The sequence below is a fragment of the Rhinopithecus bieti genome, unplaced genomic scaffold (assembly GCF_001698545.2).
Source record: "Rhinopithecus bieti isolate Rb0 unplaced genomic scaffold, ASM169854v2 scaffold_30337, whole genome shotgun sequence".
NCBI classification, from domain to species: domain Eukaryota; kingdom Metazoa; phylum Chordata; class Mammalia; order Primates; family Cercopithecidae; genus Rhinopithecus; species Rhinopithecus bieti.
Genome location: NW_016813238.1, coordinates 269251 through 292938, shown reverse-complemented (window position 1 = coordinate 292938; position 23688 = coordinate 269251). Strand labels below are relative to the sequence as shown.

At 45.1% G+C, this 23688-nt stretch overlaps 1 protein-coding gene across 1 annotated transcript in view; it reads right to left on the bottom strand.

Moving 5' to 3' along the window:
• The window catches only part of GARRE1 (granule associated Rac and RHOG effector 1), a 108156-nt gene that overhangs the window by 26088 nt on the left and 58380 nt on the right, over window positions 1–23688 (bottom strand). Inside the window, exons 3-6 of the mRNA XM_017847865.1 lie at window positions 8236–8445; window positions 1074–1214; window positions 763–858; window positions 478–639 (exon numbers count right to left, since the gene is read on the bottom strand). Coding sequence (XP_017703354.1) covers window positions 478–639; window positions 763–858; window positions 1074–1214; window positions 8236–8445 — 609 coding nt within the window. The remainder of the gene's footprint in view (window positions 1–477; window positions 640–762; window positions 859–1073; window positions 1215–8235; window positions 8446–23688) is intronic.

The following is a 23688-nucleotide window of genomic DNA, read 5'->3' as shown; positions in this document are numbered from 1 at the left end:
CCTCCTGGGTTCAAGCCATTCTCCTGCCTCAGCCTTCCAAGTAGCTGGGATTAAGGTGCGCCCTATCATCCCTGGCTAATTTTTAATTTTTAAGACAGAGTTTTGCTCTTGCTGCCCAGACTGGAGTGCAATGGCACAATCTTAGCTCACTGCAGCCTCCACCTCATGGGTTCAAGCAATTCTCCCACCTCAGCCTCCTGAATAGCTGGGACTACAGGCGTGTGCCACCACACCCGGCTGATTTTTGTATTTTTAGTAGAAATGGGGTTTCACCATGTTGATCAGGCTAGTCTCAAACTCCTGACCTCAGGTGAACCACCTGCTTTGGCCTTCCAAAGTGCTAGGATTACAGGCGTGAGCCACCATGCCCAGCCCCATTTTGTTTTTTAATCTACGTCCTTTGCAAGCCTTTACATTTCTCTTAAGAACTCTATTTTCAAGTTCACACTCAGTTGCCGGAACCCCATGGAAAGCTACCGTCTTAAGTTTCAGATTGTCGGCGGCCGACTCATTAAAGGAGACGCCCTTCAGGAAGTGCGATCCTATCTGCACAGGGACGGTGGGGAGCTCACACTGCATGGGCTGCGGGGGTGTCTGCCTCCGCCCTGTCTGTTGGGCTTCCGCCTCGCTGCAGCAGCCCTGGAAAAGGCATGGATGGAAGAGGAGAGGTGACCCATTGCTCATCTGTTAAAACACTTGGTTCACATTACACTGCAGCAGCAACACCCCAGGTCCCCAGAGCTTTAGGAAGGAAAAGTGTACCTGCAAACTTGCTTCAATCGCCTTTGGATTCAGGTGGAAGCCAGCTTTCATTGCATATTCACAGTGTCCTAAGCTTTCCAGAGCTATCTTATATGCCTGGAAATAAGTTATTTTTAACAATCAAGATCATAAAGCAAATTATAAGATGACAAAGTTCAATGGAAATAGAAGTCTTAATTTCTATGGTTATTAAAAGACTCGAGGCCAATTACTACTTTATAACCCTTTGTAATTGGTTCAACATCACAACTTTAACTCTCTCCCTTGTTTCTATCCCATGGAAATCAGTATGTCAGTTCTGAAAAACTTACTTGCAAAGCACTGTCGATTTTTATGTTCAGTTCTTTTAGCTGGTGCTCAGGAATTGCTGCACTTTGAGAACAAAAGAGTTGTTGAACTTCAATTCCTGCCAGGCAACCATCACAGCCTCTTTCTCTTAGCCTAGATGTCGCCTGCAACATATATAGTAACTGGTAGGTAAAAGAGGGTCGCACAGTTCTAGCAACATTAGACCAACAATAACAAGAAGAAAAACCCCCTCAACTAAAATGCAGCAATAAACCATCTAAGCAAATAAACTAGAAGTTCTAGATTGTTTGTACTGCAAAGTGAGCAGCCCAAATTTTGAAAGCCTAATTAACCATCCTGAAGATAAAGGAAATCTCCGTTTATTTTATTTTATCTTTTTTGAGACAAGGTCTTCCTCTGTCACCCAGGCTGGAGTGTAGTGGTGCTATCTCGGCTAACTGCAACCTCCACCTCCCGAGTTCAAGCGATTCTCCTGCTGAACTCAGCCTCCCGAGTAGCTGGGATTACAGGCGCCCACCACTGTGCCCAGTTAAGTTCTGTATTTTTAGTAGAGATGGGGTTTCATGATGTTGGGTCAGTCTGGTATTGAACTCCTGACCTTAGGTGATCCACCCGCCTTGGCCTCCCAAAAGCTGGGATTACAGGCTTGAGCCACGACACCCGGCCGAAATCCCCCTTTATTTTAGGAACTCTGGAAAAAAGACTTACCTACTTGTTATTTGTTTTATATATACATATATATATTCAGACATTTTAACTTTCCTGCTTTAAAAGACAGGTTACCTAGAATATTGGCACTTGGAGTTTCCAGAATAAAAAAAAAAAGGAAGAACATACATGGTTGGGCATTCCTATACAGTGAAGGAAAAGGCCACATGAATACAGAACAGGAAAAATATACATTGGCATGTTAACGAAAAACAGAGCTTTTCAAATCTGCACAGAAAATTAAATATTTATTGTTCAGTCACTACATATGTTCATGAAGAGTAGATAAGCAAGATAGAAAAGGAGAAACTAATCTCTGTCATTTGATGATTAAATGCAGAAAATACATACATGGATCAGGACAAGAAGAGAATACAGAAAAATATATATTTGATTTATTAGATGGGATTACAGATGAACTGTTTTTAGATTTCTATTTTTGTTGCAATTCTGTGAACCAAGTAACATTTTTTAGCAGTTAACTTTTGTTCTGCTGGGCCAGTGCAGGAGTTGTAATATTTACAAAACTTGCAGACTACAGGAAAAGGACTAGCTGCTATAATGCCATAAAGTTCCAAAGCTTTGGTTTCACAAACTGTATGTAAACACCCTTCCCTGAAGCCTAACAGTCTCACAGTTTAAAACTGTTTGACTCTTTCTAAGAATCTTTCAGTCAAATATTTAGCTCACAAGGTGGTGTATTAGATACATGCTAGAGCACAAAGCTGCTCCTTACCCTCCTGGAGCTGACAGCCTCATGGCCAAAAAGGTGAACAAGGAAAACATAATTATAAATGGAGAAAAAACACTGAGGGAAACAGAGGACTATACCAGGGAGTGTCCTAGATACCCAGAAAGCAGCATTTACAGTGAGCATTAGAGGAGAAGGTCATGAATGGAATTGCATGTGTGTGGGGTGGGGTGGGGGTGTCAAGACCGACAGACGGGTCCATGAAACAGGCCAAGGATCCAAGATAACAAAGAAAGACACATCCAAGGAACTAGAGCCCAGTGAGCGAGGGCAGGGTGGTCACTGATAAGGCTGGCCATCAAGGCAGGAGCCAGACTAGGCAGGTCTAGGCAGGTCGTGCCGAGGGGTCCATGTGCTACCCTAAGGAAATGAGAAGCAACATCATCCAATTTTAAAATGAAGGAGAGCAAGACAGGGAGGGGAGAAGTAACAATTCCCTGAACGAGGGTAGTGATAAAGGACATGGAAGAAGGGGACAGATCTGGGATAGGATTTTGGAGGTGGGACCTGCCGGGTTTTCTTAAGGACTGGACTAGGTGTGGACATGATGGAAATGCTGAAGGATAAATCTCAGCTTTCTCAAGTGAACAACCTAGTGTGGGATGGCACCGCTTACTAGCATGGAGAGGGTCTAGGGAGGAACAGGTGAGTGGAGAGAGGCTACGCCCGAGCCACCTGCGAGACCCCCGGTAGCAGCTGAGCTCAAGTGCCTGAAGCCCACAGGAAGTGGGCTGCTCACTGGTCACACACATTTGAGCCCCCTCCCAGGACACAGGTGGCTTTTTGAGTCCCAAGACTGTATGGAGAACCCCTAAGGAGAAGGGCAGCTAGAACTGAGCCTGGAGAAACTCATTCAGAAGTTGTGTTGAGGAAGGAGAAGCCAGTAAACTAGATGAAGAAAGGATGACCCAAGAGGAAAGAAAGCCTGGTTCTTGGATGTCACAAGATGAGTGTATTTCCAGGGAGGAATATTCTCCACACTGCTGTGAGCTGCTGAAAGTTGTTGAAAGGCTTCCCTGGATTTGAAAACATGGAAGGAAGGCACCAATGACCTTGACAAGAGAAGGCATGTTCTTGTATAGGAGTGGAAGCCAGATTTCAGCAAGCTGAATGACATCATGTACATAAAGTTTCAGACTGTGTAAAATAATACCTTATATATGGATACATTCATATATGGAAAAATAATATGCACAAGAATCACAGGCTTCAAATTCAAAAGAGGTTATCTCTAGAGACGAAGGGATGCATAAGAAAGTGGAGAGGTACAAAAGGGATTCAAGTGAATTTGCAGACCGGGTGCAGGAGCCTAGGAGCTGGGGACCAGCCTGGGAACATAACAAGACCCTGTCTTTGCAAAAATAAATAAACAGTAAAATAAAATAAATAATTAGCCAAGCATGGTGGTGCATGCCTATAGTCTGAGCCACTCAGGAGGATTGCTTGAGCCAAGGAGGTCAAGACTGCAGTAAGCTGTGATCACCACTGCACACCAGCCTGGGCAACAAAAGCAAGACCCAGTCTTAAAAGATTAAAAAAAAAAAAAAGGGTGCACTGGTGATACTTTTCTGTTAAAAATATGTAACAGGTATGAGCAAATATGGCAGGCAGCTAAAAGGAAGATACTGATGGGTATGAAATGTTCTATATGCCTGAAATACTTCAACAATAATTACTTTTTAGACTACTCTGGGTAAACTGTCTATGGGGTGTGCCAGGAGCAGTAAGGAGCCACAGGGTGCAGTAAAAATAAAATAGTAATTTTTTAGAATGAATGAAAAGTGAAAGAAAGGCAGACAACTACTCCAAGAAGTTGGCTGAGAAAAGAGCAGAGAAAGAGGGCAGGGCAGAGTGGACTTTTCTGTGGGAAGCATCTTTGTGTACTGGCAGGAACAGGCTGAGGATGAGGGAGAGAAAACACTGGGTCACACCACAGAATCTGGGCCCTCGAGGATGGGGGCAAGGTGGGCACCGGGCAATCCTGGACAGGAGAAGACAGCACCTCCCTTGCTGTCATGAGGCAGGAGAAGGAAGAAAAGATGGGTGTGAAGCGGGGTGGCAGGGGTGGTGGTGGCTTGGCCACATGAGGAAGAAGGGCTGCCATCAGGGAGATTCTATTTTCTCAGTGTAGTGGAAGGTGGCATCACTGGCTAAAAGCAAAGGAGTGTAAAAAGGGCAGAAAGGCCTGGACAGACTAAAATGGTGGCAGAAAAGGTCAAGGTGAACAGGTCAAGAGAGCACTTGGAGGCCTCCTACTGTGGGCTGGTCCTTAGCATGAGTGGTCCAGAAGATGGAGCAGGGGACCAAGGCAGGTGTTAGGTTCACATGTGTGAGCTGAGCAGTCAGGAGGCTGGGGCCCAGCAGCCAAGAGGACACCGAGGGCTGTAAAGTCACACGACAAGGCGACAAGGTACAGGTCTGGACCTCAGGGCCCAGCCATCTACATTAAAGCCAACTGGTCCCACCCCCACACACAGCCTCCAATTAGCATTCCAGGGCCTTTCTGATGAACAGAAAGCCAGCTCAAGGAAAGTCTTTAGCATGAAAGACAGACCAAAACATGCAAGCAAACAGGAAAAAGACCAAAACAAGCAAGCAAACAGTGAAAATTAAAAAGAAATGACAACAATGCAGCAAATGGCATGAAATTGAAATAATAAAAAAACTAGAAACTGGACAATATTAAGATGTGAAAAATCATGTTTTGAAAATTTTACTAAAGAAAATTTCCAAAACATAAAATGAAATACTTTGCCAAGTTCATTATGGAATGATGTGAACTAGACATTAATGAATCACTATACTGTTAACTATAAATTATGGTTTACTCTGTGTTTGCCTGTTGGGATAGTTTTAAAAAATCATCTTTTGGCCCGGGTGGTGCCTCACGCCTGTAATCTCAGCACTTTGGGAGGCCGAGTCAGGTGGATCACCTGAGGTCAGGAGCTTGAGACCATCCTGGCCAACGTGACGAAACCCCATCTCTACTAAAAACACAAAAATTGGCTGGGCATGGTGGCGGGCGCCTATAATCCCAGCTACTGAGGAGGCTGAGGCAGGAGAACTACTTGAACCTGGGAGGCGGAGGGTGCAGTGAGTGGGGATTGTGCTACTGCACTCCAGCCTGGGCGAAAGAGCAAGACTCTGTCTCAAAAAAAAAAAAAGAAAAGAAAAGAAAAGAAAATTATCTTCTACTCGGTATAATGGAGCAGTAAGTCCTAGTTAAAGTCTCAACTTCTAATGTTTATATTTTATTTCTCATACTGGAAACAAAGATGTAGTAAAATGCCTACAAGAAGGTGGCTCCCACCTGTAATCCCAGCATTTTGGAAGGCCAAGGAGGGTGGATCACCTGAGGTCAGGAGTTCGAGACCAGCCAGGCCAACATGGTGAAACTCATCTCTACTAAAAATAAAAAAATTAGCCTGGCGTGGTGGTGTGTGCCTGTTATCCCAGCTACTCCGGAGGCTGAAGCAGGAGAATTGCTTGAACCTGGGAGGTGGAGGTTGCAGTGAGCCAAGATCATGCCACTGCACTCCAGCCTGAGCAACAAGAGTGAAACTCTGTCTCCCAAAAGAAATGTCACTGATCATAGGCAAAAGTCTCCTTAAAACAGACTTTTTCAGAGCTGTTTTTGATTGTCTTTTATTTAAGCTTAAGTGCTTCTGGCTGTGGAAAAGGAATAGAGAATGCCACACCAGAGTGACTAGGAAAGCAACCCTGCGCTAGGCTGGAATCGCCCCACCAGAGTGGCTCCCTGCAGCCCACCATTCAGTCATAAGGTTGTCACCACGAGAGAAGACTCGGACAATTCTCCCCCACGTTATTGCTGATGACCATGCCACACCATCCCACACCACTGCGCTCTCTATCCACTAGGGAGCCAACCTCCTGGTCTAGCTCTTGCATGATGGTTAGATTTTATAAACATATCTGCTGTGCTGGGAAATAGCCAATCTTCCAAGGGATAAAAGACTTCATGTTGGTCCGGCGTGGTGGCTCACGCCTGTAATCCCAGCACTTCCAGAGGCCAAGGCAGGTAGATCACAAGGTCAGGAGTTCAAGACCAGCCTGGCCAAGATGGTGAAACCCTGCCTCTACTAAAAATACAAAACTTAGCTGGGCTAAAATACAAAAATTAGCCAGGCGTGGTGGCGGGCACCTGTAATCCCAGCTACTTGGGAGGCTGAGGCAGAGAATTGTTTGAACCCAGCAGGCGGAGGCTGCAGTAAACCAAGATCGTGCCACTGTACTCCAGCCTGGGCGACAGGGCAAGACCCCGTATCAAAAAAAAAAAACAAAAAAAAACTTCATGAAGTCACATAAAGCATACTAGAGAACTGCTCAAATCACATGTAAAGCAACTGACAAATGAGGATTCAGGCAGAGTTAGACCAATTAAGAATCTTGTCCATGCCTGTAATCCCAGCACTTTGGGAGGCTGGAGGCAGGCAGATCACGAGGTAATCCCAGCACTTTGGGAGGCCGAGGCAGGCAGATCACGAGGTCAAAAGATCAAGATCATCCTGGCTAACATGGTGAGACCCCGTCTCTACTAAAAAATACAAAAAAAATCTAGCCAGGCGTAGTGGCAGGCGCCTATAGTCCCAGCTACTCGGGAGGCTGAGGCAGGAGAATGGCGTGAACTCGGGAGGCAGAGCTTGCAGTGAGCCAAGATCACGCCACTGCACTCCAGCCTGGGGGACAGAGTGAGACTCCATCTCAAAACAAAACGAAACAAAAAAGAATCTTGCCTAGGCACAGTGGCTCATGCCTGTAATTCCAGCACTTTGGGAAGCAGAGGTAGGTGGATCACTTGAGCCCAGCAGCTCAAGACCAGCCTGGACAACACAGTGAGACTCCATCTCTACCAAAAAAGAAGAATAGAAGAATAGTAATAGTAATAATAATAATAATAATAATAAGCTAGACATGGTGGCATGAGCCTGTAGTCCCAGCTACTTGGAAGAGGTTGAGATGGGAGGATCTCTTGAGCCTGGAGGTCCAGGCTGTAGTGAGCCTTGATCACAGCACTGCACTTCAGCCTAGGCAGCAGAGCGAGACCCTGTCTCAAAAAAAAAAAAAGAAAAGAAAAGAAAAGAAAAACTTAAAGAATTAAAAAAGTTTCAAAGATTCCAAGCACTGCTATAGGGAATGATTTAACTAGCAAAAAACAGACAAAATTCCCTGTGTCCACTGAGCTCTCGCCCTGCTGTGGTTTTATCTTTGGAGCCTGCCATCCCATCTGTCTGCCAAACACTCCTGCTCGCCTGCCTCGCTGCCTGGCTGGCCACTTACCCTCCCCAGACAGCTCCACCCCGTCTTTCCTGACTTGGGTGCCAGCCTCTTCTCACTGGTCCCCCATCTTAGCTTTCCTGCAGCACTACCGTTCAGAGACATGACCCTCCCACCCTCCCTTCCTCTGGCTCCCACACATCTCCATCCTGGCCCCTTAACCCTGTTTCTGTAAGCCTATTCTCCCAGAAGGCTGTGAGTAGAGATTGTCATCCTAGTGCCTGGCACATGCCTGGCACAAAGTGGGCATTCACAAAGATGTTCACTGTTAAATGAATGAACAAGCTAATGAAACAGTTTAAAATGTACATTTCTAAATGAAATGGCTCTTTCGAGAATCAACAGGCAAAGGCCCTCTGGAGCCTCTCCTACTTGAACACAGGTACGAATCTCCCCAAAGCCAGGGTTACCTCAGCAGCTCCCCGCCAGGACCGCACAGCTTCTTCCAGTTCAGGTGTGTGGCCCATGCCAGATAAGCTGCCGCCACTGCTGCTGTTCTTTTTTTCTGGCACAATGACCTCAGCAAAGCAAGAGTGAGCCACCGGCTGGACCTTCTGTAATGCATGAGTCAAAAACTGGAAATGGACTTGTACCACAGTCAGGAAACATCGCCCCAACACCTGTGAAAACAAGACAGCCAGGGATGTTTAGGTTGTGGGTTGCTGTTGGATTCGCGCAGTAAATTTTCAGTGACCAACTTAATAGAAGCAATGGTTAACTGGAATTCCAAAATCATACAAAGTTAAAAGTCCACCATGCTTCAGAAGGATCTGCCTTTGTTTTTGTGTTTGGACCTCGGTGACTGATGCCTAGAAGTCAAAACATTTCCATCAAATAACAAGGTCCAAGGTTGAAATAAGTCTTCCCATTTCCCACCAACTTGCCCCCAATCCTGTTCTCCACTCCCTACATCTGGACTCACATCACTTCTGGTGTCTTTGAGCTCCTGCTGAACCACAGTCATCCACAACTGCAATTATGTCCACACAGTATTCAGAAGGTAAAGAAAAAACCGTGCAACTAAAAATCTGAAAGAAGGCCAATTTGACCATAAGACATTCCATTGAAAATGGAATCCAAATACACTGGTTATTTTAGTAAGAGTGTTAACATAGTTATTAACATAGTCATATGTCATCTTTCCAGTCTTACGAAACAAAGCTGACAGACCAGTCTTCCAGGAGTCAAGAAAATATAATGGACAGCTCCATTCATGAGTACCATTAGCCTGATATATATCTGTGACTGGTTGCTAATAGACCAAGTAGGAAATTAACTTAAAAAATACCATGCACATAAATATGTAATTATAATAAGATGTATACTAAATACATACTACGTGCCACAAACATTTTCAGATATGATTGTGCATTTCTCTGGCAGCCTTCTGGTATGGGCTAAGGCTGTTCTGACAGCTCCCTTGCTGCTCCTCCCTGTTACTCTCTTGCGTAAACCAGTTACAATGTGTTCTCTATCATTTATTATTTATCTTTCTTTTTTTTGAAATGGAGTCTCGCTCTGTCACCCAGGCTGGAGTGCAGTGGCATGATCTTGGCTCACTGTAACCTCCACCTCCCGAGTTCAAGCGATTCTCTGACCTGAGAGTACCATCACACCCAGCTAATTTTTGTATTTTCAGTAGAGATGGGGTTTCACCATGTTTGCCAGGCTGGTCTCAAATTCCTGACCTCAGGCACTCCACCTGCCTCGGCCTCCCAAAGGGCTGGGATTATAGACGTGAGCTACCATGGCTGGCCTTATTTCCTCTTTAACACAGGGCAAAAACCTGCCACTTACAAAGCAACCTGACCACAAACCTTCCAGATTATTGACATTTTTTCCTAATCTCTCATAGTTGTTGTGCCCACATCAGATCTGACAATACCAACAAAAACCTTTTGCAGCTCTTTTATCTTGTTCCCTAATAATCTTTTTGTGGGAGATATTTTATATTTCTTTGGCTTATGCAGATTACTTACTCACAACTTACTTTACTGAGTTTGCAATTCACTCAACTGAGCAGGAGTGGACCTGAGAGAGCCGGCCCTCAGCCCACTGCCTCGTGGAAGTAGTGAAGGTCAGGGAACTATGGCCATTGCTTTTTACTAGGAACCAAAATCCAGCACAGTGCCCATGCACTATCCTGACCCTTGAGCAGCATACAGTAAGACTCAACCATCCTCTCCCCTCAGATGAACACGTGGACTCTCTGCCTTGTGGCATGCACGTGAACATCACACCCTGCCTTACCTCACGCACATGCGCAGATTCCTTGGGCGCAGGGCGCAGGTGGACCTCTGGCCTCGCCTCAGCATCTACCCTTTGCCACATGCCCTCTCAGTTCCCACGAGTCAGAGATGTTTCCTAGAGAAGCAGGGGCAAGCCAGTTCCCAGCACAACACTTATTCTCTCTGAATCCCTCCTCACCCCGTGGAAATCACCAGGACCAAACTAAAGCAAACAAAAAACCGCACACAAATCTCACACCAAAGCATCCGCCCTCCAGAGTGAACAACTGGCATTACAGGCTGAAGTCCCTCAAACTCCTGGGCTTCCACTCACACCTCCTCAGAGCACTTCCCCCAGTGCTCTGTGCTAGACGGGGCAGGGTGAGGGACACAGAGGTAGTGCACCTAGGCCAGTTAGACAGGTGCCAGGAGTAGAATAAGCAGCAGCTATTCAGTCCTGTAGAGCACACAGACAGCTTTAGTTGAGCAAGCAGCCTCTACCTGACCAACCCTGGAGAGTCACATGGGCTAGAGCATTCAATCCCAGGAACCACCCTATGAGGTCATCCTCCCTTCACAGACAACAAGATCAAGATATAGAAAGGCTATGAAGTTTTGTCAAGGTGATACAAACTAGATGTGGTAGACCAGTCACCTGACTCAAATGTCCATGCCCTTCACTTGTGTGCCCCACTGCCTTCAGCAGACTCTAAACTGGGATCAACTGGCACGTGACAGAAACTCCATCTTAAATAGTGTAGGCTGAGGGTGTCCTCAATCTCCTCATCCACTGCAGACACAGGGAGGAGGTGTGAGCTGGCTCCCCAGGGACACAAACTCTTCCTCCCTCTCCTTCCTCAGCACCTTGGCAGCTATGGGAAGCTGGAGGAGGAGGAGGAGAAAGGGAAGACGCCACGCTCCATTAGCTCTGGGTTCACACGCTCACAGCTCTGACGGACACAACTGAGTCATTCATTCTCTCAATAAATATATAACATGGGGATGCCTAATATGCACCAAGCACAAGGAGCTGGGAACACTACCGGAAAGAGAATGAGCACGTCCCTGCTCTCGCCAGGGTGACATTCTAATGGGGGAGTCAACAGGCAATGAACAGATATGCAAGGTCAGGTGCTGCTGGGAAAGGAACACAGGCAGGTGGGAAGGAAAAGGCTCTCCGAGGAAATGACCAAGGGCAAAGAGAGAGCTACCCTATCACCTCCTAAGGGGCAAAGTTCTGAGGAATGGCTGAAGGCCTGAAGGACGACCCCCAGATCAAGAACAGGATGCTTTCTGACAAGGCCATCACCCCTGGGGAGAATGAGGTAGAGGAAGCCCTCTTGCTATGGGGTGGCAGTAAGAAATCCAGAACGCTGCCATAGGAAGGAGTGAGGGAAGAGACACGCATCAGTTTTAAAAGGCATTGTCTGTGTTGTCTCCACCACTTAGGACCTGTTTGACCTTGGATGAGTCATTTAACCTAAGCTTCTTTCCTATACGTAAGGAATGAGGACAACAGCTCAGCCACTGTGCACCTCCCTCTCCTACCCAGGATGCCTGGAGACCAACTCAGTCATACAAATTATGATTGTAACAAAATATCTGTGCTGTAAATAACTTATTCAAAGCCAATCAAACCAATGGTTAATGTTGGACCTTGGAAACAGCCGTTTCATCAGATATCTGCTCTAAAAATTTACCCAGAGTAGCAGATACATAACCACCACCTTCTCTTAAGAGACTACACAGCTCAACCTCTGGCCTGCCTTTGCCCACCTTTCCTCTATGAGGATCTCATGTCTTAGCTGAGCTCCCCGCCTGAAACAGACCCCACTCTCCTTGACCCAGGGATGAGCCAGTCCTTGGGTGTCTTCCTGACATAAATTTGGGAGAGTGTGACCCCAGGGCTGTGGAAAGCTATTTTCTCCTTCACATGGAGAAAGTTTCCTGGACTGTGTCGTTCAAATTGCAGAACAGGTGTGGGAAGCTGGGGAGTGGATGAGCAGAGTGGCCAAAGGCAGGGATTTAAGTTTAAAATGCCAGTGAAGCTCTATCAACAGCTAGCATTTATTGAGTGTTTAAATACCAAGCACCTTACATTTGGTGAACCATCCCTGTGGGGTGTGAGCAATTCACCCATTTTACAGATGACAACACTGGGGTTTACTGAGATAAAGAAACTTGCTCAATGTCAAGCAGGTAATAAGTGGGGATCTGACACCAAGTCTGTTTGACTCCACAAGTTGTGTTGCCAACCACCAGACTACACTTTCTTCCTATGACAAGATCTAGAATGTAGCCACAGTAGTGGATAAATACTAATCAGAAGAGGAGCTATGGATTACAGACAGCTATCGGGGTCTACTGAATGAGAGCCTGTTTTCTAGCAACCCTTGATGTTGGAGGAGAAGGGTGCATGTTTACCTTCCTATTCCTTTGCACATATACCACATCTGCTGCTAAGGATGTTGTATTCATGTACGTGACCAGAATACCTTTCTTTCTGGTGATATTTATATTTTATTCAGATTGTAAAACAGTTTTTAATTTAAGGTCTTCCTATTTGGAGCCCCAAAAGACTACCCTTTCTGTCTTTTTTTGTTTGTTTGTTTAGACAGAGTCCTGCTCTGTGGCCCAGGCTGGAGTAGTGGCACAATCTCGGCTCACTGCAAGCTCCACCTCCCACGTTCCTGCCATTCTCCCGCCTCAGTCTCCAGAGTAGCTGGGACTACACGTGCCCGCCACCACGCCCGGCTAATTTTTTGTATTTTTAGTAGAGACGGGGTTTCACTGTGTTAGCCAGGATGGTCTCGATCTCCTGACCTCGTGATCCGCCCGCCTCGGTCTCCCAAAGTGCTGGGATTACAGGCATGAGCCACCATGCCTGGCCAAGATCACTCTTTCTATACCACTGCAGTTGTTGAAGATCAACCTACATGTCAACTCTGCTTTCCTGGAATATTTCAAAGTTTACTCGCAGCTATTCCTCTCTAGGCTCAGGTCTGACTCAGCCTGTAATACCTGCATGTGGTTGGAATTATGGAGTGCCCAAGTCCACCCCATTTCCCAAAACATGGTGTGATTTTCACACCAATACAAATAATTTCTCACTAAGTTCACTGTTTTGCTCAACTCCATGAACTCGAGTTCATCTTTTTTATATCCCTTTAGAGTGAGGAACAAGTAAAACTCTCATACATCCATTTATTTCCGATTACTTTAAAAGCCCAGTTTAAGTAGGTCCAAGATGAGTGCTTGTATTAGAAATTCCAAAGCATTCAATCATTTCTTTCTCTTCAATACTCATTTATACCTTAAATGTTACATTAGGTCCCTAGTGTCCTCAACCTTGTTCTTTTTTTTTTTTTTTTTTGAGACAGAGTCTCGCTCTGTCGCCCAGACTGGAGTGCAGTGGCCGGATCTCAGCTCACTGCAAGCTCCGCCTCCCGGGTTTAGGCCATTCTCCTGCCTCAGCATCTCGAGTAGCTGGGACTACAGGTGCCCGCCACTTCACCCGGCTAGTTTTTTGTATTTTTTTAGTAGAGACGGGGTTTCACCGTGTTAGCCAGGATGGTCTCGATCTCCTGACCTCGTGATCCGCCCGTCTCGGCCTCCCAAAGTGCTGAGATTACAGGCTTGAGCCACCGCGCCCGGCCAGGTTCCTAGTGTCCTCAACCTTGTTCTTAATGAGGTCTCTTTTGTTCTGATGATCACTGGATTCATTACATAATGAGCTACACATGAGAATGTGACACAAAGACCCAGAGGGACACAGAGAATGCAGTAGACCATGCCTGGACTATAGAAAGTACTTATGAAGATTATGCTACAGTAGAAAAATGTAAGAAACAGGCTTACTGAAACTAATAAGTAAAAAACTAACTAAAGAACAACCCAGTCTCCTTGCAGTCACCAATAACCTAGAGCATAAAAAAGCTGCCATGCTATGTTTAGAACAAATGAGGGAGAGAAAGAAAGCTCATGCCCAAGGGTGCCGGAACCAACACCAAATGCTAATAATTCACACAAGAGTACATTCTGCCCCCGGACACGCTGCTTCACTGCTGGTGAAAATAACAGCATAGGCAGTTTCTGAGTTCATATTTCATGGGCAATGCACTGTGGTGCACAAAACCCCTTATATCAGTAATACTCATCATCAATAAGTCGGGGGGAAAAGATTAGCTATACAAACATACAAATAGTTCTAAATATTCCTAAATAGGTATAACCATTGATTGTATGATTCCTAACAGCCCATATTTGTACCTATAGATTTTTTTTTTGCAAAAAGTAGATTGTGTGTTGTTTTATAGTTTGCTTTCCAAAATAAATTAAAAATTTGTTACCATATCAATATACATAGGAAGTTTTATATTTCAGCTACACTGCTATAAATCTTAACACACCTAATAATAATAATTACCAAATATCATCCAGGGAAAAAATGAAACGCCACTCAAGATAACTAAGTCCACGTTAATTACTATTGAGTAATTTTTCCCATTCAAAATGCAAGTTTTGGCCAGGCACAGTGGCTCACGCCTGTAATCCCAGCACTTTGGGAGGCTGAGGCAGGCAGATCATTTGAGGTCAGCAGTTCAAGACCAGCCTGGTCAACATGGTGAAACCCTGTCTCTACAAAAAATACAAAAATTAGCCGGGCGTGGTGGTGCATGCCTGTGATTCCAGCTCCTCCGGAGGCTGAGGCAGGAGAATCGCTTAAACCTGGGAGGCAGAGGTTGCAGTGAGCCAAGATCACAACACTGCACTCCAGACTGGAAGAAAGAGTGAGACTCTGTTTCAAAAAATAAATAAAAACAAAATGCAAGTTTTCTCCATAAACAAGTTTACACTGTGGGTTTATATAGGGCAGAGATAAAAATATATTTAAGTTATCCTGATATATGGCCCCAGGAGCCCACCAGAGGTCAGAAAATTCTTTTGTTCACGAGTGTACTTTTGTTAAAATTTGTCACTTCCATCAAGAATACTAAAATACCTCAATTGATAAACCGATTACAAAGGCAAACAGGGAACTGGCAAATGGAAATCAGTCTCCAAATGCCAGTCTCCTTATCATGACATATCACTTGGGCGAGGCCACTCTATCACACTAGATGCCTTGCATGTTACCGCACTGAGACAGAGATCCCAATATCCACATCTGACAGGGACACTCCCAGCTGGCTGTATGTGCACAGTGTTCCAAGTGGTATAACTATGGCAAATCTTGGAATGGGGTGGAGAGGAGGCCTCACCTCCCTTCAGCAGCGGCACCCTTGCTTCATTTCCTTCCTAGCTCTCCAGCTGTTCCAGTTTCAGACTCCTGGGCGGCTTCCTATTCATCTTTTGACTGTAAATGTGGGAGTGCCCCAGGGTTTACTCATTCTCCAACTACGCTCTTCCTTGATGACCGCCTTCAGTTCTCTAGCTTTACATTCATCTACTGACTAAGGGTCTCCAAGTTCTGGACCTCAACCCTCAACTCCAGATTTGTGTATGCAACTATCCTCTAGAAATCACCCGTGGGATATCTAACAGGCATCACAGACCTATTATCTGAACTTACTCTTCCCCACTACTCCCCATCTCAGTAAACAGCACTACCAGAGAGTGAGTGACCTAGGTGCTCATGTCATAAACCATGCAAAATACAACTGCTGAAATATTTATCAGCCTTTATTTATTTCTTTATTTATTATTTTATTTTATTTTCTGAGACGGAGTTTCACTTTTGTCACCCAGGCTGGAGTGCAATGGTGCGATCTTGGCTCACTGCTACCTCCGCCTCCCAGGTTCAAGCGATTCTCCTGCCTCAGCCTCCCAAGTAACTGGGACTACAGGCATTCATCACCATGCCTGGCTATTTTTTGTATTTTTAGTAGAGATGGGATTTCACCATGTTGGCCAGGCTGGTCTCAAACTCCTGACCTCAAGTGATTCACCCGCCTCAGTCTCCCAAATTGCTGGGATTACAAGCATGAGCCACTGTGCCCGGCCGCAGCCTTTAAAAAGAAGGAAATTCTGATGCTAGCCTTAAAAAGAAATTTAAAGCTCACGAATGAGCCTTAAAGACATTATGCTAAGTGAAACACACTTGTCACAAAAGGACAAATATTCTACGAGTCCATTTATACGAGGTTCCTAGTCAAATTTATAGAGACACAAAGAAAGGTTGTTGCCAGGAGCTGGGAGGAGAGGGGAACCAGGAGTTATTGTTGAGCAGGTACAGAGTTTCAGTTTAGGAAGATAAGAAAGTTCTAGAGATGGATGGTGGTGATGCTTGCACAACAATGTGAGTGTACTTAACACTACTGTACACTTAACAATGGTTAAAATGGCAAAATTTATGTTACATATATTTTACCGCAGTAAAAATACATATAACTACTTCTAGTCACCTCTGCTACCCTTCTATTCCAAACTACTATCATCCCTCACTTAGACTGCTCTAATAGCCCCTTAACTAGTCTTCCTGCTTCCATTTAATTAGTCAGGTTTATCTACATATAACAAAACAAAAACAGAAACAGGCCAGGCATGGTGGCTCACACCTGTAATCCCAGTACTTTAGGAGGCCCAGACAGGAGGATCACTTAAGCCCAGGAGTTTGAGACCAGCCTGGGCAACACTGTGAGGCTCCATCTCTACAGTAAAAAATAATAATAATAATAATTAAAATCAAACCCAAAACCAATACAGTGGCTTAAATAAGAACAATGTTGCTGGGTGCAGTGGCTCATGCCTGTAATCCCAGCACTTTGGGAGGCCAGGGTAGGTGGATCACCTGAGGTCAGGAGTTCGAGACCAGCCTGACCAACATGGTAAAACCCCGTCTCTACTAAGAATGCAAAAATCAGCCGGGCGTGGTGGCACACGCCTGTAATCCCAGCTACTTGGGAGGCTGAGGCAAGAGAATCGCCTGAACCCAGGAGGCAGAGGTTGCAGTGAGCCGAGATCACACCATTGTACTCCACTGTACTCGAGTGAAACTCCATCTCAGAGCGGGGGGAAAAAAACAATGATGTTTATTTTTTTCTAAGATAAAACAAATCCAGAGCAGAGGGACCAGGGCTAGAATAGAGATGCCAGGGCATCACAAGGAGCCCGCTTCCCAGCTTTCTGCTCAGCACACTCATGCGAGGCTCCCATTTCTAGGTGACTTCACGGTCGTAAATGGTTAAATGGCCCTCAGCCATTCTGTACGCACTGGAGATGGTAGAAAATTAGGGGAGAAAGGATCACCCATTTCCCCTTAAGAAGACGTCCCAGTAATCTCATGCAGTACTTCTAGTTACGCCGTCATGAACCAGATCTTATTCAAGCGACTACTCCCAACTTTAAGGAACTAAGAGTAGTCCTTATTCCAGGCACAGTATGGAAAACAAAATGAGAGTTTGTTACTAAGAAAAAAGGGCAGCTTGGGCAATGTAATGGAACCCTGACTCTACAAAAAAAAAATACAGTTTAGCTGGGTGTGGTGAAGTGCACCTGTAGACGCAGATAGTTGGGAGGCTGAGACAGGAGAATCGCTTGAACCCAGGAGTTCAGGCTGCAGTGAACTGTGATTGTGCCACTGCACTCCACCCTGGGCAACAAAGTGAAATCCTGTCTTGGGGGAAAAAAAAGGTAAAGAAAGAAAGAAGAAAGGAAAAAAGAAAAAAGAGATTGTATATTGAGAGGCAGTTACCAGTATCTCCTCACTCTCCCCATGGCCTACTGGGCTGTCTGCCCTGCCCCCACTCGGACGTGCTCTTGGTTAGGTAGGAGGTTCTGGTAAGAGGGCTGGCCCTGGCACAGTGAGCTGGGTGCGGGGAGAGGAACAGTTGAAAGTTTTGCCCAATCAACAGACTTGAGGCTATTTTCCATCTGCATCACAGCACTCATCACACCTAGTGTCACTGTCTATTTATTTATCTGGCCTACCAGTCCTGGAGCGCTTTTATTGACCCTATCATCTGTGCAACGCTTGCAGCTAGCTCATGTGTATTTATCGAGGCAGGTGGGTGGCTCAGCTGGAAGAAGAGGAAGGCAGGGCAGGTGGCTGGGCCTACTCAGGAGCGGTCCTAGTGAGAGCAAGGGTGCTCAGGGGTGCCGCCACATCAAGCTGCTTCTGATTTCCTGGCTCTGGACATTTCGCCATTAGCAGAGGGGCAAGGCAGCCTGTTCTCACAGTGGGATGGCCTCTGCCAACAAGCCCCTCTGCACTAGACTGCACCGGCCCGATGCAGCAGGGAGGCAGCAGACACATAGGACACATAACCCCTTCGTTGGCTGGCCTCAGAAGGACTTCAGGCAAATGCTGTTTTATGGGTGCTCAGGTTCCTGGTTTGTAGAGAGGAGGGAGGCTGCCAGAACAGGCCATATCCAATCCTGTGAGGTCTCCCAAGCTGACCAGAACCAAAAAATTAATTCAGGAAAGCCAGTTCTATCTGAAATTATATTCCATGAACTCTCCTATTTATTTCCTTCTAATCTACCCACCAAACCTCATTTTTCCAGCAAATCCACTCAAGCCTTTTCAGCAACTCAAAATTTTAAATCCTACTCTCTGAAAAGACAGCAACATTGTCATTCAATCACTAGTCCCCCAAACTAGCAACATTTCATTCTTTCCTTGACTCCTACCCTGCTGCTGGCCTCCCACTTTCAGAGAGGGTCTTTTCTCTGTTCCCATTTTCTCTTTTGATTCACTTTTATTCTCTTCATTTTTTTGAAGAACACATGCTTTTCTCTTCATCCCTATACCTTGGGTTTTCTAACTACTCAATAATGCTCCCTTTTCTGTTAGAAGACCACTTCACATGTGAAAACCCCTCCATGAAATGGAGTTATTTATTGGGTACTCTGATATATTACACTTTTAATACATTCCTGAATTTCTCTCTCACTTTTTGCAAACTTGGAAAAGGTCCAAATGTACACAAAAGCATGTACCCATCAAAACGCTTCAATCCTATGGCCAGGCACAGTGGCTCATGCCTATAATCCCAGTGTTGTAGGAGGCTGAGGTGAGAGGATCACTTGAGCCCAGGAGTTTGAGATCAGCCTGGGCAACACAGCAAGATCCTGTCTCTACAAAAAAATTAAAAGTTTCAATTCCATTAACATTTTGCCACGCTTTTTCCATCTATCCCTACCCATCATTTTTTTTTTTTTTGAAGCAAATCCCAGTCAACCAAGACTCAGTATGTGTTCAAGCTTCCCAAATTATCTTTTAAACATTATCTTTTCACATTTGGTTTGAATCTCAACCCCAAAAAGGTAATTTTATTTGGTTGTTATATTGCTTAACTCTCTTTTAATCCAGAACAGTACATTCTGTGTAATTTTTTTAATGCTACTGACTTGTTAAACAAATCAGGTCAACTTATTACAGGATATGCCACATTCTGAATTTGTCTGGTTGTTTTCTCGTGGTATTGCATAACTTGCGTCACTGCACCCCACATTTCCTGTAGACTGGATTCATTTTAGAAACTAGATTAGATTATTTCAGGTTTTTTTTTTTTAAGAGAATAATATTATTAATATTAGAGATGTTGTGTGGTTCTTACTGCAGCACATCAGGAGACACGATTACCTGTCTCCATTTCCATGACACTAAGGCTGATCAATGGGATTTGGGTGGGGAAGGCCTGATTCTCCCAAATGCAGTTCCTCAGCAACCTTCCAACAAATGGTTTCATCCTCCACTGTTGGCCACTGGTTGAGTCACTGAATTGATCATGGTCTGCAAAGTGGAGATTTTTCTCTCATCCATTACGGCTATTTGGCTACCATGAAAAACAGTTTCTACCGGAAAAGCAGGAAATTTGCTTACTTCCTTACTTTTCTCCTTTTAATGAGCAATTATCAGAATAATGAGTTGGTTGCACATGCCTGTCTCAATCAAAGTCAAAGGGTCCAGTCCCTCCACAGTGACAGATGCCCACTGGTCCTGGTGGCTTCCACCCACGTAGAATGGGCTAGGCAGATGGTAAATCATGTTTGTTGACCACAATGCAAATTTACAGAATTACCCAAATTCCAGCTGCTTAATTAAGTACAGCTTCCTCTACAGGCTAAAGTCTGAAGACAATTTAGGTAATGGCAGATTCACCTCAGCAAAAAAGCAAGCCAAAAAAAGACTGATCTGAAATTAGCAAGTTTCAAAATTGGATTCATACAAGCTTTTTATGAGGTGAACTTCAGTTTCTGATTAGCAGCAGCAATATGAACTTTCATCTGGCACATACCATTAGGAAATATTTACTCCATAATCTGTTACAGAAGATCTACCAGTCAAAACAAGTAACACTGACTTTTACCTTTAGGGCAAAAAAAAAAAAGAAGGAACAGGATGCACATTTAATTCCATTAAGGTTAATGCAAATCATATTTTTGAAACCAGTTTCTAATATTTTCCATTATTGTTACTCTACAATATTCTTGGCATATATCTATCCAAAATAAATGTTAATATACCTGAATTAAGGTCCTTAATTAAGAGTCAGTCAGCACTCACAGATAAATTATTTCAAACATATTGGTGGGTAATCACATATATACAAAAGAAATTTGTCGTTGTGTCAAACTGAAAGCCAAGATGCAACTGTGTAATTTGAGAGCCAGGCACAGTGACACGTACTAAGCTGAGGTTGGAGAACTACTTGAGCCCAGGAGTTCGAGGCTAGCCTGAGCAATATAGCAAGGCCTAATCTGTAATATATATATATATATGTGTGTGTGTGTGTGTGTGTGTGTGTGTGTGTGTATAAATGTCTGTCTGCTTATTCACAAGATGGTAAACACTTGAAAAATCAACAAATGCTGGAATTTATAAAATATAGACTCCTTAGAGACATACAACTCCTGGGAGCCCCATGGTTGCCCTTGGTTCCTGGACTGCCTACACAGAGGACCAACACCTCTCAACAGTGAGGACCCTATGTAAAACCACAGCCCTGGAGCTACCCAGTATGAAGAAGGCAAGGGGAGAAGTGGCATCACCGCTCACTACATAAGAATGGCAGAGCCCAGCCTGCTGCCCTCCCTTTCCCTGCCCTTCAGAAGTGTACCTCACCCTGCCTCCTACCTGGCTACTCAGAACAGACACCAGAGTGGCTCCTCTTTACCTTTCTGACCTCACCCCAACTTCTCTCCCTTCCGTTCACTCTGTTTCAGCCACAGCAGGTTCCGTGCTACTCTTCCAACACTCCAGGCTGGCTCCTCCCTGGCTCCTGCCTCTGGGACTCTGCTAGGCGCTCCCTCTGCCTGGAATCCTCTTTTCTTGGCCAACAGGCTTGTTCTCTCATCCCTTTCAGGCCTTTACTCAAATGTCACCTTCTCAATGGTACCTTTTCTAACTACCTTCTCTAAGATTGAAATTCCCTTCTAGCTACATGAAAGGAGAGATGTCTGTCACATTCACTGCTGCAATCAATATGCTGGAGTAGCACCAGGCAGAAACGAGGCATATAATAAATATCTGTGGAATGAAAGCACAAATTACAAGTCACTTTGATTCTTTTATTTACATACACTTCCACTGAACAAGTAATTTAATTTAAGTGACAGATGTCACCTTCCAAACCCAGGTCTTCTGACTCTGTGCCCTGTAACTGACTTCCTAGGCTGGTGTACCAAACAGTGTCGCAGGCACTAGTCAGTTAGTGAAACCCCAGAGTCACAACTCACTTCACTAACATGGAGACTGTGATGGTGAACCACTTGGGCTGAGGGACAAAGTCACTGGTGAGTACAGACTGGACAGGACTCACATATGCCCGGCTGGTTCCAAGGCATGGTGGCAGAGCACACAGTCAGCCACCACCATTCCTGGACACAGGCATCAGTATCTGTCAATCAATAACCACAGCCCAAACCTGGCTGTAAGTCAAAATCACCTGGGAACACTGTACACATGCACTGGCCACATGGCAAGGGGACAGGATCGTCCTTTGTCCTAGCTCTTAAATGGTCAAATATTTGAATACTCTCAAATCCAGAGCTTTTCTCACCCACAGTCGCAGACTGAGCTCCTGAGTAGAGGCCTTGCCTAGCAATGTTAGGCCACAGACCTCATTCCCCAGGGATGAATGTCAAAGCAACTCTCAGGACCTTGCTTATAAAAATCCTTAAAAAACAGAAAGGAAAAAATCCAAATGCCTATCCATTTCATCTGAGTTGCTGAACATTCTGAGAGAGACCCTTATTGGCCTATGGCTAAATCCCCTGGCAGTACATAAATTCTAGAAACAACAAACACTGCTCTGGGGAAAAAGTGAAACGTGAAGTCTGCGGGCCTATGCTTGGCAATTACATTTAGAAATTCACTTGTAAGTCAGCTGTTTGAAACTCAGAATAGACGCATAAACTGGAAAACCCACCAACTCCTTAGTTTCCAGACTTGTCTGGGAAAGCCTGTTCAGCCCATTATGTACAAAAAACCATGGTAGTATTCCAGCTAACTAATCAGCATTTCAATGCGGAAAGCCAAGTCAAAATTCCAAACTACAACAATAAGTATTTCCCGTTCTCAGCTACAGGGGTCAATGCCAGTCCCAGGAAAGCAGAAGAAACAAAGCAGGTACTGCTGTGCCCCAGCGGCTTACCAAGCCCCTACTGCTCACGGCTGGTTATCTTCTCTAATTGTCCTGCTCTGGGCAACAGGCGCACTTGCCCTCCAGGGTTGGGAAGCAAAGGGCCCTGCAGGTCAAACTCTGTTTCCTCCAATACCTGCAAGCATGGCCTGAAGAAGAGCTCAGTAATACTCAGGTTAAAATAAAAGCCTTTGGTCTTATATCTCAAACCACTTTTGCCTGAAGTCCTGAATAAAGCTAAGAGCACTATGTCATCATGTGGTGATAGCTGTGTCAGAGTCTAAGATTGTTCAATACTTTCTAGGAGAGGACAAAGTGTTCCTAACTGCTCTCCTGCCATATCTCTATCAAGCAGTGATCAGGCAACATGGTGGCTGAACAATGTGGTTCTTTATGTCAAAGTCAAAGCTGCACACATCTGTAAACATCCATGCATGTACAGACGGTAGTCTGGAATGGCATACAACAACCAGTTACCAATGGTCACTTCTGGGGAAAGGAATGAGATGCTAAAGGAAGGTAGAAGTTTCACTGCTTACATTTCTTTTGAGAAGTAAAGGCATGATTTTTATGTGTCAAATTTTTAAACAAAATTAGAACAAGCCGGCTGGGCGCGGTGGTTCACGCCTATAATCCCAGCACTTTGGGAGGCCGAGATGGGCAGATCATGAAGTTAGGAGATCAAGACCATCCTGGCTAACACGGTGAAACCCCGTCTCTACTAAAAACAAAAAATTAGCCAGGTGTGGTGGCGGGCGCCTGTAGTCCCAGCTACTAGGGAGGCTGAGGCAGGAGAATGGCGTGAACCCGGCAGGCGGAGCTTGCAGAGAGCCAAAATCGCACCATTGCACTCCAGCCTGGGCGACAGAGCAAGACTCCGTCTCAAAAAAAAAAATATGACAAGCCATTTTATACACGCTTTAAAATGGCAGTTTCCCTGGGTATAAAATGTGATCATAGGAACAGTTAAAAATTACGGGCCAGGCCGGGCGCGGTGGCTCAAGCCTGTAATCCCAGCACTTTGGGAGGCCGAGGCAGGTGGATCACG